The 15,745-nt window shown below is 53.5% G+C and overlaps 1 protein-coding gene across 5 annotated transcripts in view; it reads left to right on the forward strand.

Annotated features, from left to right (window-relative positions):
• Positions 1 to 13,844, forward strand: part of DLG3 (discs large MAGUK scaffold protein 3) — a 54,248-nt gene extending 40,404 nt beyond the window's left edge. For 3 of the 5 annotated variants that reach the window (XM_090265053.1, XM_090265056.1, XM_090265057.1), the window contains 10 exons: positions 1,664 to 1,840; positions 2,091 to 2,166; positions 2,971 to 3,070; positions 6,551 to 6,592; positions 7,895 to 7,945; positions 8,494 to 8,595; positions 9,027 to 9,199; positions 9,573 to 9,682; positions 10,533 to 10,624; positions 11,632 to 13,844. In XM_090265053.1, coding sequence (XP_090121179.1) covers positions 1,664 to 1,840; positions 2,091 to 2,166; positions 2,971 to 3,070; positions 6,551 to 6,592; positions 7,895 to 7,945; positions 8,494 to 8,595; positions 9,027 to 9,199; positions 9,573 to 9,682; positions 10,533 to 10,624; positions 11,632 to 11,738 — 1,030 coding nt within the window. In that variant the 3' untranslated portion in view covers positions 11,739 to 13,844. Of the gene's footprint in view, positions 1 to 1,663; positions 1,841 to 2,090; positions 2,167 to 2,970; positions 3,071 to 4,886; positions 4,933 to 6,550; positions 6,593 to 7,894; positions 7,946 to 8,493; positions 8,596 to 9,026; positions 9,200 to 9,572; positions 9,683 to 10,532; positions 10,625 to 11,631 lie in introns of all 5 variants that reach the window. The other 2 variants (XM_090265054.1, XM_090265055.1) reach the window with 2 other exon arrangements.
• Positions 13,845 to 15,745: the final 1,901 nt, after the last annotated feature.

Below are 15,745 nucleotides of genomic sequence, written 5' to 3' on the forward strand. Positions count from 1 at the left end.
CATGTGTTTTAACCTTTGCAGCCCATAATGCCTTATTCTCGCTGTCACTTAGAATAAGGTGCTCACCGGGCTCCTCTTCGTAGGAACAATGGACAGAGCACCTCCCTTGCTTCATGGACTGCAGCCTCACGCACGCTGCAAACCCATAGGCACTTCATTGTGTCTCCCGGGCCTCTAACCCCCCACCTGGCCTTGGCCTCTCTCCTTACTGCCCTGAGGACCCACCTTGACAAGGGAGATGAAGGGCTTCTTTTTCAGAGTTTGGGTATTTTAATTTTTAAGGAATCTGACGCTGATTTCTTAAGGATCCTGTTTCAGGAAGTTTTAAGTCAATGGGTATTTCACTCTCCCCAGTTTTACTACATTTTGTTATCTTATCGGGCCTGCACAAGGAGAAATCGTTTGCTTGGCGAGGCGGCTTCCAGCTGCACCTCAGAGCACCATATTGCAAGTAGATAGATGTCTGCATCTTAGACTAGTTCTGGGAAATCCGCCGGGCTGTGCACGCAAAGGTGTTAATGGGACTCCAGAGAAGACAGTCAGAGCCTAGGTTGCAAGTAGAAAAATACAGACTTCCCCGCTGAGCTCACCCGGTTGTAGGGACTGCCTATGAGGAGAGACCTGGTGGATGAGAAAAGCTGACACTGTCACGCAGGTGAGTGCGTCCCCTGAGCAGGGTGTAAAGGGCCAGCTTCCCCAGAGCCGAAGTTGGCGGTGGGTCTGGAAGGATTGAGCTTGTAGCTTCGCTTTAAATGTGTCTTCAACCGCATCCCCTCCCCTGCTGTCCCATCATGTGTGAGGTCGGGTTCACGTTCCTAAGTCTTTCTTGCTGTATCGCTTTCCCACTCTCAGATCTTCAGGGGCCTTCTGAGATTTGCCCAGCACCTTTTACTTCCAACCTCATTTCCTATGACTCCGATGGCCGCCTCCTTCTCAAGCGTCCCCGCCTTCTCCCACCATCCCTGTGGTCTCTTTTCTCTACATGTCTTGTCACAGGACCTGGGTGGGTTGTGTCCCATGTTAGCTGTGTGACCTCTATCAAACTACTCTTCCTCTCTGAGCCTGTTTCCATATATGTACAGATGAGACAGGCACCCAGACAGACAGACTGAACTAGGAGACTTCTTCACAGGGTCTCTTTCAATGTTATCATCATGTGAGTCAAATTCAGCCTTTGCTTTGTCCTTGGCTGCCCCAGGACATAGGGCCCTTTTGTCTGTGATGTCTCCACAGCATTGAATAATACAATGCTGTACCATTCATTGTTTGGGATTGTAGTTAACATTTTTTTATGTCTTCAAACTGCTTTTTAGAGGATATGTTTGCCAAGTGAGAAAACTCCTTGGTGGAGCTCATTTGTGTGCCTAGGATGTGGGTGAGGGAGAGGACCATTGAGCATGTTGTACTGCCTAGAAGCTGGGAAGAGATGGGAGTGGAGGGGGCTTTTCCCTTATGCCCCATGCTGGGAGAATGAAATGTCTGTTTGCAGGCAGGCCACGTGTTCACATCGGGCCTGACAGAAGAGAGCTCCGCCTGGGCTGCTGGGAGGCCGCTGTGTCTGCGCTGACTCTTGGCTCGGCCTTCCAATGCCATCCTTTCAGCGCTCCGGTCTGCTGGCATTGAGGGTTGGGACGATCCCTTCATCTGTCACTGTGCATTTCAGGGCCCTTTTTGATTATGACCGGACTCGGGACAGCTGCCTGCCAAGCCAGGGACTCAGCTTCTCCTATGGTGACATCCTGCATGTCATTAATGCCTCTGATGATGAGTGGTGGCAGGCAAGGCTGGTGACCCCACATGGAGAAAGCGAACAAATCGGCGTGATCCCCAGTAAGAAGAGGTGAGTTGCCATGAAGACGAGAGGCCTTCCTCAGCCTCTCCTTGGTACTGATTTCTGTTTCCTTTTTTTTTACCGGTTCCCCCATAAAGTTGCTTGAGAGCAGGGGTATGCTTTACTGTCCCTAACAGGGAGTTGGAGCTCAGGAGATGGTTATGACTCAATGAGCCCAACAGTGGCTCTGTGCCTGTTGCAACCCACTGCTGAGACTGTACCCTGGCAGTAATAGGACTTGTTTCTGACTCCAAAACAGGGTGGAAAAGAAAGAAAGAGCTCGATTGAAAACCGTGAAGTTCCATGCCAGGACGGGGATGATTGAGTCTAACCGGGTAAGTGGGGATCCCCAAGGAAATCACCCCACCCGTGAAGAAGAGTCAGAAGTGCGGAGTCTGTCTGGCGGATAAGAGAACGGGGGACCACCAAAGAGTCCCTCTGTCCTATCAGGGCACTGACTGCCTTTCTGAGAGCAGAGCAAGGGCACTCGGCCTCTGTGCCCAGTCGGTACTCCCGCCCTTCGGGTAACTGGCTCTTCAAGATGTGGTGGAATTGGCCTGTCTGCAAGGCTGATGGCCTCCAGGCACATGAAACCACAGTAGGGTGTCTCCCTGGCCACAGGCTGTGTCGGAGCCGTAGGGACCCTGAACCGAATCTGGCCTCGCCATCCAGCCAGGGACACCAGGCCCAGAGCTCTTTGACTGGCTGCCCTTCAGACCAAATGAGGCACGAGGTCTGTTTCCATTCACCCCTGTTCTTCCATGAGCTTTGCAGGCCGAAGAAGTTCCGGTGCAGTAGAGGGAAGAGAGACACAGAGTAGGTGACTCTGTGTTTTATCAGTGGCACCTTAGGGCATGTGTCCAGGAGGCTACAGTGACCTTTGTGCTTTAGGAAGTACTAGTGAGTGCTGTGAGTGTGGATTAGGTAGAAACCTCTAACATCCCCACAACATTTTCCTGTGAACATAATTTTCCTCTCACATCAACTTTCATTTAATCTCATAGCCTCCATTTGTGAAAAATGGTCTTTTATTTAGCTCACCATTGTCTCCATTTTAGTTTTTCTTGCATGCTTTAAAATCCATTGTTCTGTTTTTTTTTTCTTCTGTCCTTCCCCTCCATCTTCATGTTCTTTCACAGTCGATCAAAACGAAACGTAAAAAGAGTTTCCGCCTCTCTCGAAAGTTTCCATTTTACAAGAGCAAAGAAAACATGGCCCAGGAGAGCAGCGTACAGGAACGTAAGTAGCAGCAGGGCACAGAGAGCAGATGGCGCGCAGCCCCGCCCTCTTCCTCATCGCCACGCCCCCTCGGGAGAGGACTGGGAGCGTGTGCGCGCTGGTGTATCCATGTGTGCATGTGTGCGCGCGCCCCTGCTTGTTGGCAGAGTCAGGGAAGAAATGGGTCTGCACAGGGAGACGCTGGGGCTTTTTGGCTAGGTCCTCACTCGGAAAGGATGTTGGAGGCTCTGAGTGGAACTGGTTCCCGGGCTGGCCTACTAGGGAGTCCTGGCGCTGCGGTCAGGAGTGCCAGGCTGAGCTCAGCCATTGTGTCAGGTCTGGAAAACTGGATTTCGAAGAGAACCAGGTCCAGGGACTCAGTGTTGCTCTCCTGGCTTCCTCCTCTTGTGTTTTCTTTCCCTTAACTTTGCTCATCTGTGTCAAGAGAAGAGCCTTTTCCTTTGCTGGATGCCTGGGCTTGGGCCTACTTCTTGACTCACACGCACGTGCCTCTGCCCACAGGATGTGCACGTGGCTCTCAAAGACCCCCTGTCGTTACAGAGTCATTACAGAGCCTGCTTTGAGGAAAAAAATCCTTCCTCCTGAAGGACTTGACATGAAGGGGGATTACTCAGCATTGTCCGAATAAAGATTTATTGAGAAACACAAGGCTGCTTTGGTAGGAAAGGCCATACTGCTGTGCTAAATGAGCTTTTTATGGACCAATTTAATCCTGAGAAGTAGTCAGATGCCTGAGAAGTCGATTGCTCTGACCTAACCTTCAACATCAGGTCAGGCTGGTGAATAGTTCTCACGAGGCTCATGGTGAACTGTAGACCTCTCTTCTGCCTCACAAGGAGGGGTCTTGTGGTCCTGGGCTTCTGGGACTGGCTGGAGACTGGCTAGTTCTGATAGGGAATGTCCTTTTTCCAGGCCAGCCTGATGTATGGCCATGGGATGTGTAGGCCATTGCCGTCGGGGGTGGTCGCTCGTAGATATCAGAATGCCCTCGCCCAGATGAAGGTTATGGTTCACCGTCCTGGGGAGCACAGTCGGAAGCACTAGGTAGAACTGGTTCTGTTCATGCACAGCAGGAGACAGTCAGCACAGTTCACCAGATGGGTCCCGGTGAGCCTGTGCGCTGAGCCTGGAAGGGGGCGCTGCTGGGTGGCTCAGCCAGAAAGGGCAGGCTTGCCTGTTGGCTGAGAGCTGAAGCTGCCTCATGCTTATCCTCTGGAAGCTGAGCTCGTCCCCTGTGGTCCTCACAAGGCAGTCAGCTGTAAAGGCCACGCCTTAGGCTGCATGAAGCTTCCCCTGAAGGCTTTGGACAAAGCCAATCAGTACTGGGGGAGAGCTCCTTGTGGCGACAATTCTGCCTGCCTACCTGCCACACATAGGGGTTTGCCCTTTCATGTGCCCGTGGAGGGAAGCGGTGATTTCAGGGGCAGAGCAGAGACCTGCACTCTGTAACTACAAACTCGGTCAAAGCATGTGCTCCATGCCTTGGGAGGTCACCTGCCCTGTCAGCCTGTGGGCTGTAGACCACCTCAGAAAGGCTGTTCACTTCAAGGCCCTCTGGCGGCCGGTCGGGCCACGTGAAGTTCAGGTACCTGACCTGAGACGTTCTTTCCGTAGCAAAGTCCTTAACCTCACTGTAGCTGTAGGTCTCATAGTATTTCAGACTTCTGTCACTAATGCTCACCTGGCTCTGTATTCTTCCTTCCCCTGTCTTTTCTCTCTCTTTTCTCTGTTCTCCCCAATTCCTTCCACCCCTCCCTCCCCCACCCCTTCCTCCCTCCCTCCTGCCCTTCTTTGTCCTTGCTGTCTGTGAAATCAGGACTTCCCTGGGTTAAGTGACGATTATTATGGAGCAAAGAACCTGAGTAAGTGAAACTTACACACCATTAACTGTGTTTTTGGCATGAGTGGACACGCTGGGGTTGGGGGTGTATGGGACGTGGGTGCGGGTGAAGGATGAGGGGAGGGCAGTGTCAGTGGGCACTCCAATGCCATGGCAGGAGGAGGTACAGGTGGCTATGAATGTCACACTTTGGCTCTGGATCCCTGATCCCCTAATGAAGGCCTCTCGGTCCTGTCTGTGTTTTCCTTTTGTACCGTGACGTGGTGGCCAGCCCACCACGTGGCATCCCACCTTGTAATTGAGGTGACAGAAAGTACTTCTCTCCAGGGTGACCGTTCAGCTCATCACTAGCCTGTTGTTGAGGTGAAGGGTGCCACTGGTTGGAGCCTTTTCCCAGTGACCCAACTCTAAAGATTAATCAGGCTTCAGAATGAGCCCTTTCAGTCTCTCAAACTCGGAACAGGAGAACTGGGAAGCCCTTTACCCTACATGCATCTGGGGTCTCCCGGCAGGTCCAGGGACCTCAGCAAACAAACGCAAGCTGGCTTTCCAGAGCCTCTTGAAGGGACTAAGCCGATAGAGGCTTCAGCGGCACTTGCGGGCCGCATCTATGCAGGGCTTTAGCTCGGGAAAACCCTGGCTGACCTGTCCTCTCAGACAACAATCCCAGAGCGGAAAATGATGGGACCTAGGTGACATGGCCTTAGCATGCTCGCTGCGCACACAGGCGCGCGTACTTCTGTAGGCATGTACTCTCCTCCCATAAGGTCTAAAGGCACACAGAAAAGCAGGTGCCTTGCGGGGCTTGCTCAGGAGCTAGCCATGGGCGGTAATTCAGCCAGTCCTTTCTTGGGGGGCCACAGCATATCACAGTCTGCAACAGTGTCATCTTGGCTGAAACGAGCAGGGTCTCTCTCCATAGTCTGTTGTGTTCATGTTTCATCTTCATTCGCCTGTTGCCTGGGGACGGGTGGCTTCTGTTCGGGCCAAACTGCCTGGCCGGCAGGGCTGTCCTATCCTCCAGGTGTTGTTTGCTGTCTGTGTTTTGACATGTCTGTCTTCTGGTGGATGGGGGAGCACGCCCCTCACACTTGGGGCCACACCATCCTTCTAGGTAGTGGTGGCAGAAGGGTGGCCAAAGCATTGTTGCCTGGTGACTGCTCAGCCTAGCCAGTGCATAGCCTCGTAGTTTGGGAGCAGCACATGATTCCGTACTCTGGAACCTCTGCCTGGGAGGGAAATGAAAGAGCAGCCCGGTCCCTGGACTTTGCATTGCTACTGTCTCTGCCTTGCCTTTCGTATCAGTAGCCTTGGGAGATTCATTTTGACGGAGGATTTGGAAGCCATCAGTGTCAGGTCTTTGGATCCAGATGAAGAGGAAGCTGCCCAAGAATGGGGAGGCCGGTAGCGTATAGGGAGGGACTTGGCAGACCAAGAGGACTCGGGGACTAGGATGAGGTAGCCAGGGGCTCAGGATTGGGGCCATGCCCCCCACTTGGTAGCCTGGATGTGGCAGGTCTCCTGTGACCTGACGTGCTGGACAGCTCAGTGTCTTGCTCCTGGAGCACCTGAGTGTTGTGCCGCGTGTGACCTCTCAGTGGTGTGTTCTGAATCGGAGTCTCTTTCTTGTTGGCTTGCAGAGGGAGTGACATCCAACACCAGTGACAGCGAAAGCAGTTCCAGTAAGTGTGTGTCATTCTCCCCCATGTCATGTTGCTCCACCACGTGTCCCAGCCACCCTCATTCCAGCGTTGCATGGCTGCCGTCTCCGTGCGGAGGCTGGTGCTTCTTTTAGCCATGCGCACGTTCAGAGCCTGGACATGCTGTGGCCGTTTGGTCCTTCAGGGGCGGGGCTTAGGCCGGGGATGAAAGGAGAGGAGAAGCCCCGCAGTCCTGGCTGGAGCCCGCCTTAAAAGCCTCCCAGCAAGTAAAGGCGTGCCCCGGGCATTATGGGCTGTGGGTGCTGCCAGTTCTACAGATTTGCTTAAAGACCAAAAGAAAAATGGCTCCTGTGGATATTGTCCTGAATTGCCTTGCCAGGTCCCCACGACCTCCTGGATTAAGGCGTGGTGTCCTGGCCTTTTAGCTGGGTCATATGACCAGGTAACCTCCCCGTTTTCCTTCAGAGATCCCGTGATGGAGCCAGAGAAGCCACAGTCCAAACCCCACCAACTTCGGGAGCACTGGCCTCTCCGGAGTGGTGGCTAGAGGCCGCGTTAAGTGTGCTGGGGGTCTTCAGCCCAGTGCAAGCCTGCAAGCAGGCATCCTGGGCTTGAGGCAAACATCACAGCCTTCCCCAGCACTACCATCCCCGCTTTGGGACCTCCAGCCACCCAGCACCGAGTGGCTTTGCTAAGCTGTTGTGGGAAAAGCCCATCGTTGCTAGGGTATATGGAGCTCTTCCAGAAGGAGAGAGCAGGCCTGGGCACTGCTCTTAAAGGGCAGGCACTGAGGACCTTCGTCCAGCCTTGTGCCACTTTTCTGGATGCTTCTTCCACTGAAGGGGGCTAGGTAGACCCTTTAAACGAAGCGAGGCTGTAGCTCCGGGGATCTGCAGGAGTGTCCTGGCTCCCCGGCCTGCAGGCGAGGGGACACAGGTATTGTTATCTCGACCAGCCGAAGCTTCCCTGTGATTCTCACCAGAGCGCGAGGGCAACTGAGCATAGCTGACTGTTGCCTGTAAGAACAGTTCCTGAAAAACCGGGGTGGTTTCTGGTGCAGGCTTCGTGATTTCTGGGTCATGTTCCTTTGCTCAGCTATATTTTGCTGAGTAAGAGCCCCGCTGGCTCCTGTCCCGGCGCGGTGAGGCCTTCCCGTGCACTTTGGCCATTGGGAAGCAGGCAGGCCCCCGAGGCAGGTGTGAGCAGGCATGGCTGGACTCAGCTGTTTTCTGGCACAAGTGGGAGTGGGGGCAATGACGGACGTCACAGACACAGGGAGGCAGATTAGGAAGTGTCGCTGACATGTCTCCTTTTTTGTTGCAGAAGGACAAGAGGATGCTATTTTGTCATATGAGCCAGTGACTCGGCAAGAAAGTAAGCCCTTTTCTGAGTGTCGCCTTCCAGCCAGTGTTGCACTCGTGGGGCCCAACACAGGGGGGGCTGTGGCGTGCGGCCCCTGGGTGCCTCATTAGAGATGGGGCGGCCTCCTAGTGTGCACCCCCGCCCCGCTGCCCCACCGGTGCTCGCTGCCGGGGTGCCTTCCAAAGGATAGGGCAGATTTACACAGATGGCAGAGGGCAATTTCAGCGGCCGTGGCCACTGCTAAAAGGGGGGAGATCCTAGTCACCTCCCTTCGGTGGCTGCTCTGAAAGAACCTTGCCCAGCTGCTGGTGCCCATGCAGAGATTTCTCCTGAATCTTCTGGAAGGGGAAGATGGTTCAGGTTTCAGATTTGCCTCCACCTTATATATTCTCAACATAAAGGCTCTTTGATGTCTTTGTAGCTAAAAGCCAGCAAATGGCTGGCAACACTCTGCCCTGTGTGAGCAGTGGCTCCGAGCCACAGCATTCTGGGCAGGCGTGCGGCTAGAGCAGGCTGGCCTGTGCGGCGGCGCTCACTGCCTCTGCGCGCTCTCTCCACAGTTCACTATGCAAGGCCCGTGATCATCCTGGGCCCGATGAAGGACAGAGTCAATGATGACCTGATCTCAGAGTTCCCGCATAAGTTTGGATCCTGTGTGCCACGTAAGAGCCTGGGACGGCTTTGGCTGTGGGGGGTATTGGTGCCCTGGCATTTGTCACTCGGATGTATTATAGATGGGGGGGGGCAGCTTTGCCATGGAAACAGAGCACATCTCATACCCTAGCTGAGATGCGGCCACGCTCAGTTCCCCCTGGAGCTGATGGGGTTGAGAGGACTGAGATGTCACAGTGGCCGGCTTGCTCCCTTGTACACATTTGAGTGCCGATGGTCAGGAATGGTGGGATGTGGGGGGGCCCAGCCCATGTGGTGTTGACGTGGCCTGCTGGACAGCTCATTAGGTTCACTGGCTCCTGTGCCACCTTTGGCACCTGTGCCAGGCCGTGGTCTGGGAAACCCCACCTCGGTGGTCCAGTTGAAGCTAAATCAATTAGCCCTTGGGCTCCAGACAAAGTGTTTTCCTCTCTTCCCTCAGACACCACCCGGCCTCGGCGTGACAACGAGGTGGATGGCCAGGACTACCACTTTGTGGTGTCCCGAGAGCAAATGGAGAAGGACATTCAGGACAACAAGTTCATCGAGGCAGGCCAGTTCAATGATAACCTCTATGGGACCAGCATCCAGTCCGTGCGAGCAGTTGCAGAGAGGGTAAGGACGGGAGCTGGCCCTGCCCAGCACACACCACGGACGGGGTCACGGAACTGCCCCTGCCCAGGCTCCGCTGCTCTTCATGCTCCGGGCCTGGTGGGGATGCTGCTGAGCAAGACCGGGCCTCCCTGCTGCTGCATGAAAGTGTCTGCCTGTCTCCTCCTCCATGCAGCTCACCCCAGAGAGTCCCCCACCCGAGTAGGGACCCCTCTGCAGGCCTGGCCTTTTTTGGGTAGTAGGAGCAAAATGTGGAGCCTGGGTACCTCTGGGGGAGAATGTTTTAGGCTTCTTTGGGTTCCCCCCAGGGGCACATTGGGGTTGCCACTGGGTGAGTGCTCAGTGGGGGGGCTGACGTGCGCCGTCGCCTTTCCAGGGCAAGCACTGCATCTTAGATGTTTCGGGCAATGCGATCAAGAGGCTGCAGCAATCACAGCTTTTCCCCATCGCCGTCTTCATCAAGCCCAAGTCCATTGAAGCACTTATGTAAGTCTTCGCAAGGCTCAGACGCTCGAGCTGGGGGAGGGCCCTGGGCAGAAGGCAGAAAGCGGAGGGCTGGGTGGGGCCGCTGTCCGCCTGATGGAAGCCCAGCGGGAGGTGTGCAGCCAGAACTGGCACCTCAGGACTCCTGCTGTGAGCGCCCATAAATGTGTTGCGGGGTGAGCAAAGCCTAGCCATGGGCCACACTGCTCTCAGGCACCAGCAGAGCAGATTGCCGTGGAGCCTGAAGTAATTCTTTTTTTTTTTTTTTTTTTTTAAGATTTTATTTATTTATTTTTAGAACAAAGGGAAGGGAGGGAGAAAAAGAGGGAGAGAAACATGAATGTGTGTTTGCCTCTCATGTGCCCCCAACTGGGGACCTGGCCTGCCACCCAGGCATGCGCCCTGACTGGGAATCGAACCTGCGACCCTTGGTTCACAGGCTGGAGCTCAATCCACTGAGCCACACCAGCCAGGGGTGAAGTAATTCTTTATTTTCACCAGATGAGAGTCTTGTTCAGTACAGTAGTCCCTCTCTATATCGCAATTCACTTATCGAGGCCTCACTGTATCACGGGATTTTTTAAAATATTATATTTAATTATTTATCGTGGCTTTTTCACTATATCGCGGGATTTTGCGGTACTGTATACGTATGTTGTTAAAGTTACGTAAGTTTAAGAGTGTAGAATATGTTTAAGAACATAACTAGTGTTTATAAGAGTGTGGGAAAGGTTAATAAGGGAGTGGGAAAGATTGACAAGGGACTGGGAATGGCTTATAAGTGTGTGGGAATAGAACGTAATACCTGCGATAAGTGAGGGCATACTGTACTGTTCTCTTCTGTCTTTGGCAGGGAAATGAACCGACGGCAGACATACGAACAAGCAAATAAGATCTATGACAAAGCCGTGAAACTGGAGCAGGAATTCGGAGAGTACTTCACAGGTAAGCGGCCCAGCCGCGCCGTCCGGGCACATGGGACCAACCAGCGCCTGTCATCGGAGGGGCTCCCTGAGGTGTAGACACCCCGCACAGAGTTTCTGGGTGCTTTGGGGCTCATACCCGAATGGCCTGCAGCCTGCCAGAGCTCTTCAGCCAGTATAGTATCAACTGCCATCACCAAACCCTGCCTTGGATCACTTTGTTCTTTTCATCTTCGTGCGCCTTCTAGCGCGCAGGCGCTCCGCATCCCTTCATTACCCCCATGTTCAGGGCTGGGCCTTGCATGTGTTAGGTGTTGAAGAAACGTTTGTTGTCGATGGTGACCCCTTGCTGTGGTGTTGAAGCTGTCTGTGTGTGTGCGCGCGCGTGTGACTGCAGAGGTCAGTTCCTCAGGACTTGGCAAGGTGTCTGTGCTACCGCACTCACCTTTCGAAGTGCGGTGACAGAGATGTGTGGGCTGGTGCAGAGTAGACCCTCGCTGGGTCGCTACTAGGTTAACCGGGACAGAATCCCTAAGTGGCCTCTGAGGTCTAGCGTTTCGGAACCCCCTTCCCTGTGAGCATGTGTGTCCTTGTGTGCTGGGTTGACCTCTGAAAGAGAGCAGATGTGATGGCCCCAGGAGCACCACCTCTTGCCAGAAATTCTGGCTTCCAGCTCTTTCTGTGGATAAGTGGGATTTCCCCAGCCTTCTGGTTACGGCTGCGAGCTGTGGCATCTAATGGGCACTCAGTCAAAGTCCTGTGAGCAACACATTTTCCTATGCGTTGCTACTTAGTCTCACTCTCTCAGCAAACTGACCTCCAGTCCTGAGCTGGGAGCACCTGCCAGTTCCCCCTTGCTGCCCTAGGCACACAGATAGCGACCCAGTGACTGCGGCTCTGCGGGCGCTGTGGGCGTTGTGGGCGCTGTGGGCTGGGCTTGGTGGTAGGCTTGCTGGGACAGGCCGGGTTGCTGGGGGTCGGTGGGTGCTGTGGGCCACAGTAACAATTACGTTTTTCTCTTCCCTTTAGCCATTGTACAGGGTGACTCACTGGAAGAGATTTATAACAAAATCAAACAAATCATTGAGGACCAGTCTGGGCACTACATTTGGGTCCCATCCCCTGAAAAACTCTGAAGAAGCCCCTCCGCCCTTTCTCTTGTGAACAGAAGAAATCCAGCCCCTGTTCCCTCCTCCCTCTTCATTCCTGTCCCCACGGGGAGAACAAGTGACTACTGTTCTTGTCCCCTTTTTTAGATATATCAAAAAAAAAAATGAGTTTTCTAGTCCTGTTCTGTTTTTTTTAAATTTTCGTTTTGTTTGAGTTTATTTGGGGGGGATGATGCCATCTCACTCATCACGTGACTGTGCCCATTCCTGCATGGACCTTTCCCAAGCACTAGCACAGGTGCAAATCCATCAGAGTCATTGTTTCCATAACAGTCAAGCAGAAGCGAAGAGAAGCGAGGAGGACTGATGGACAGACAGACTCTGCACAGCTGCATGGCTTTGAAGGGAGCTCAGCACAGGCACCTCCGCCGGTCTGCTCTGCTGTCATGCGGCTCTGAACGGTGTGACACCATGGCGATAGAAAGTATCTTATTTATATACAGATATATATATGTAATTTATCTAAAATATATAGAAATTATTATATATATATATATTATACACTCTCATATAATATATATATATATATCTCACACACCTTTGGACCAGAAAATCTATGGAGACTTCATCAATGGTACTGTGTTATTAGAGAAATGCTTTAATTTTCATATTCCCATCAGATGGCATCTTATATCCCAACTGGTTGCGGAGGGTTGAAAGTGGTAGTAAGCGCTGAACCAAGGGCACGCGCACTTGGTCATTCTCTTGAGAAATGGGGTTTTCCCTGGAGGGGCAGCCGGAGGCCCCCGACAAAGGGCTTTGGCCTGGGGTGGGAGGGCCGCACACCGACGCTGAAGCAGCTGCCGCCCTCTCGGCGCGGCGCGCTGTGGATGGAGAGAAAGAATGGCTAGTGATGCTCCATATTAAATTGCCTATTGTTTTATGCCACCTGATGTGTCTGCATGAGAGATTTCCTTTTTTGTTCATTTTTAAGCTGCTGTTAAACCAAAACCATGTTGTGCTACTGTGTCAGCCTTTTCATGATTCCCAATTTTACTTTGACTATTTAAGTGAATGCGTAGAATCCGGTTTGACAGTGTCTGAAAGGCTTGGGATGTTGCGGAGTCGCCGGGCCTTGTGACCGAGTAGGTGACCCAGACCGGGCGGGCGCGGCATGGGAAGTGGCAGCGGGTGAGCACCGAGCACAGCACCCGGGGCTCCGCGTTGCAGTGCGACCCTGACTCACCCGCCCGGGACATGCTGGGCTCAGCTGAGGCTCCTTCAGGGACCCACCGACAGGGACAGGGACAGCTGGACAATGGGACGGCACTGGGCTGGGCCAGCCCTCCAGTGAGAAATCTGATTTGGTTTCTTGCGCAGCCGCTTCCATAGCCCCTCCCCTGGCCCCCTCAGCCCCTGCTGGGAGCTGACAGTTTCTGCAAGGAGGAAGCGGGCTTGCGTGCCCTTCATCCAAGCTGCGGAGCCGGGACTCACCAGCGAGATGTGCAAGCTCGTTGCTCTTTCCCGCAGCCACATGGCGCTGATTGTGCTCAAGGGAGTTTTGCTTTGACCGCACACGCAGGTGCCAGGTGTGACGCAGGCCCCGCCCCACTGTGCTCCTTTGAAGCCACCACGCCTCCATCACCTCCACACTGGAGGCGTGACACGGGACAGAAGCATGGACGCGTGCTTGGCCCCAACTGGGGTCGATTGTGGCGTGTCCCAGGCCACTGTGCTATGAGCGGTGCGAATGACGCTGCATGGAGGACACGTGGAGCGCTGCCAGGCAAACAGGAAATCTAGTACCGGTTCTCCTACCAGCATGGTGAGGGCAGCTTCCAGCATGGGGCCAGGATGAGGGTAAGGAAGGGGCAGCAGCTTCACCTGGGCAGCACACTAGGTGAGCGACAGCGAGAGGTCAAGCGCTGGCCGGTCATGACCGGCGAGGAAGGGTGAGCAGGAAGTGTTCACGTCTCGGAGGTGAAGTCAGTGCTCTAAGTCGGAACGATGCTCAGCCCTCCGCCCCTCCCAGGGAGGCAAAGCAAAGATTCAAAGCAAGCATGACGCTAGTTGGTTTACCAGTGTTCCTTCCAAGGAGACATATATTTTTTAATAAACGATAGTTGCAATGAACTGTGACTCAGAGACCTTCTTGAAGGAGTTGGGAAGGGAGGCCTGGGGTCAGGGCAGTGGGGAAATGGCTCAGACCTGTGCACAGAGGCCGAGAGGCTCTCCGCTGCGTGATCATCAGCTGAGCGAGTCCGGCGTTCCTCTGGACGGTTCTAGACCCCTGGGGTCAGAGCAGGTCCTTTGCGAAAGTTATATTCGCTGTCTTCCACCCCAGACCCCAAAACACTGGTTCACATAGCACCAACTGGCTCTGGGAAGGGGTCCCACATCCTTGGTGGCGAAATGCTGACATTTTCCCCAAAAGTACACAAGATAAGAGGTGCCTGCTGCAGCAAAGAGGTTTGTTTTTTCAAGAGAGCAAGGGCCAAGTCAGCAGCAGAGAACTGAGTCAGGAATAGGGTGACAAAAAGCTGCCCTACTGCTCCCCGTGTTCCCAGAAAGCACTGACTGCTCAGGAGAAAATGGTGGGGGTGGGAGCGGGGGCAGAGGCGGCTGCGGCATGCAGTGTGGGGTCGTGGTCATCTCTACAGCTTTCCGAAGAGATGTCTGCTCATCCCACGCATTGATGACGTGGTTGATGTCACTGCAACTCGTGGGGAGAAGCCCGAGGAAGTACTGTCCTAAGGTCAAGAGCAACGATTGAGTGAATGAGCTACCAACCGCATGTGTGCGCGCTGGCCCACGCCACGGACGATGCGCCTCACTGGCTGGCGGTGCTTGAGAGTTCGTATGCTCTCTCTTTCTCTGGAAGGCGGCCTGGCGAAAAGGAGGCTCCAAAGTGCTCTGTGGGGTCAAAGGAAATCCTGCTCCTGAGTGCAAAGGGGACAAAAAGCTGGCTCATAGCCACACTGTTGAGACCCTTCACAGCTGCTGACCCTCCTAGAAAGCAGTGCAGCTGAAGAAAATCCAGCCCCCAGCAACTTGGAAACATCGGAAGGCAGGCACCCCTTAACCCTAATCTCTGCTGTGACCTGATGGCCGGAGCCCCGTCTCCACCCAGGGTCAACACTGGGCCCTCTCCCGGATCTGCTGCTGACCACATAGCCCATGGTGCCTCAGCTTCCTCATCTGCGACAAATCTTAAATTTCTAATAAAACATGCATAGGGTGATTCTTGTGACTATGTAAAGTATTTGTTCAGGTACAAATGACCAACTTTATCTTAAGGTGGAAATACTTCCAGAAATTAGCTAATAAAAGCAAAATCTTTAGCCCTGACCAATGTGGCTCAGTTGGGCGTCATCCCATAAACCAAAAGGTCATTAATTTGATTCCCAGTCAGGACACATGCGTGGGTTGCGGGCCAGGTCCCCAGTTGGGGGCATGGAAGAGGCAACCACACATGGACGTTTCTCTCCCTCTTTCTCCCTCCCTTCCCCTCTCTCTAAAAATAAATAAATGAACAAATAAATAATTTTTTAAAAAGCAAAGCCTTTATCCAAAACAAGTGTGCTCAAGGATGAACCTAATAACAGCTGCAAAAGAAAGTGGGAGTTGAGCTGCAGGATTGGGAAGAGACTAGAGCAAGAAAGGATGGGGTTGAACAGGGCCCCGGGCTCCAGCAGAGGGGTCAGTACTAAAGGGCAGTAGAACCGTTTCCATAGGGACCATGAATCACTAGAAGGCCAAGCTGTCAGAAAACCTTGTAGAAATGAGCTGAGTGGGTGTTCAGAGCTGTTAGGTTTCTCAAGGCCATTTGACAAGAGTGCTGGCTTTGCACCCTGGCCAGGTGGCTCAGTTGGTTGAAGTGTTGTCCCATACACCAAAAGGTTGTGGGTTCGATTCCTGGTCAGGGCACACACCTGGGTTGCAGCTTTGTTTCTGGCTCTGGATTCAATAAATATAAAACTACTCTTTAAAAAAAGTGCTGGGGTTAGCAGTGCACCTAGGTGCCTGGTGAACCA

This window comes from Furipterus horrens, unplaced genomic scaffold (genome assembly GCF_987537825.1).
Source record: "Furipterus horrens unplaced genomic scaffold, mFurHor1.1.pri manual_scaffold_17, whole genome shotgun sequence".
Classification (NCBI taxonomy): Eukaryota; Metazoa; Chordata; class Mammalia; order Chiroptera; family Furipteridae; genus Furipterus; species Furipterus horrens.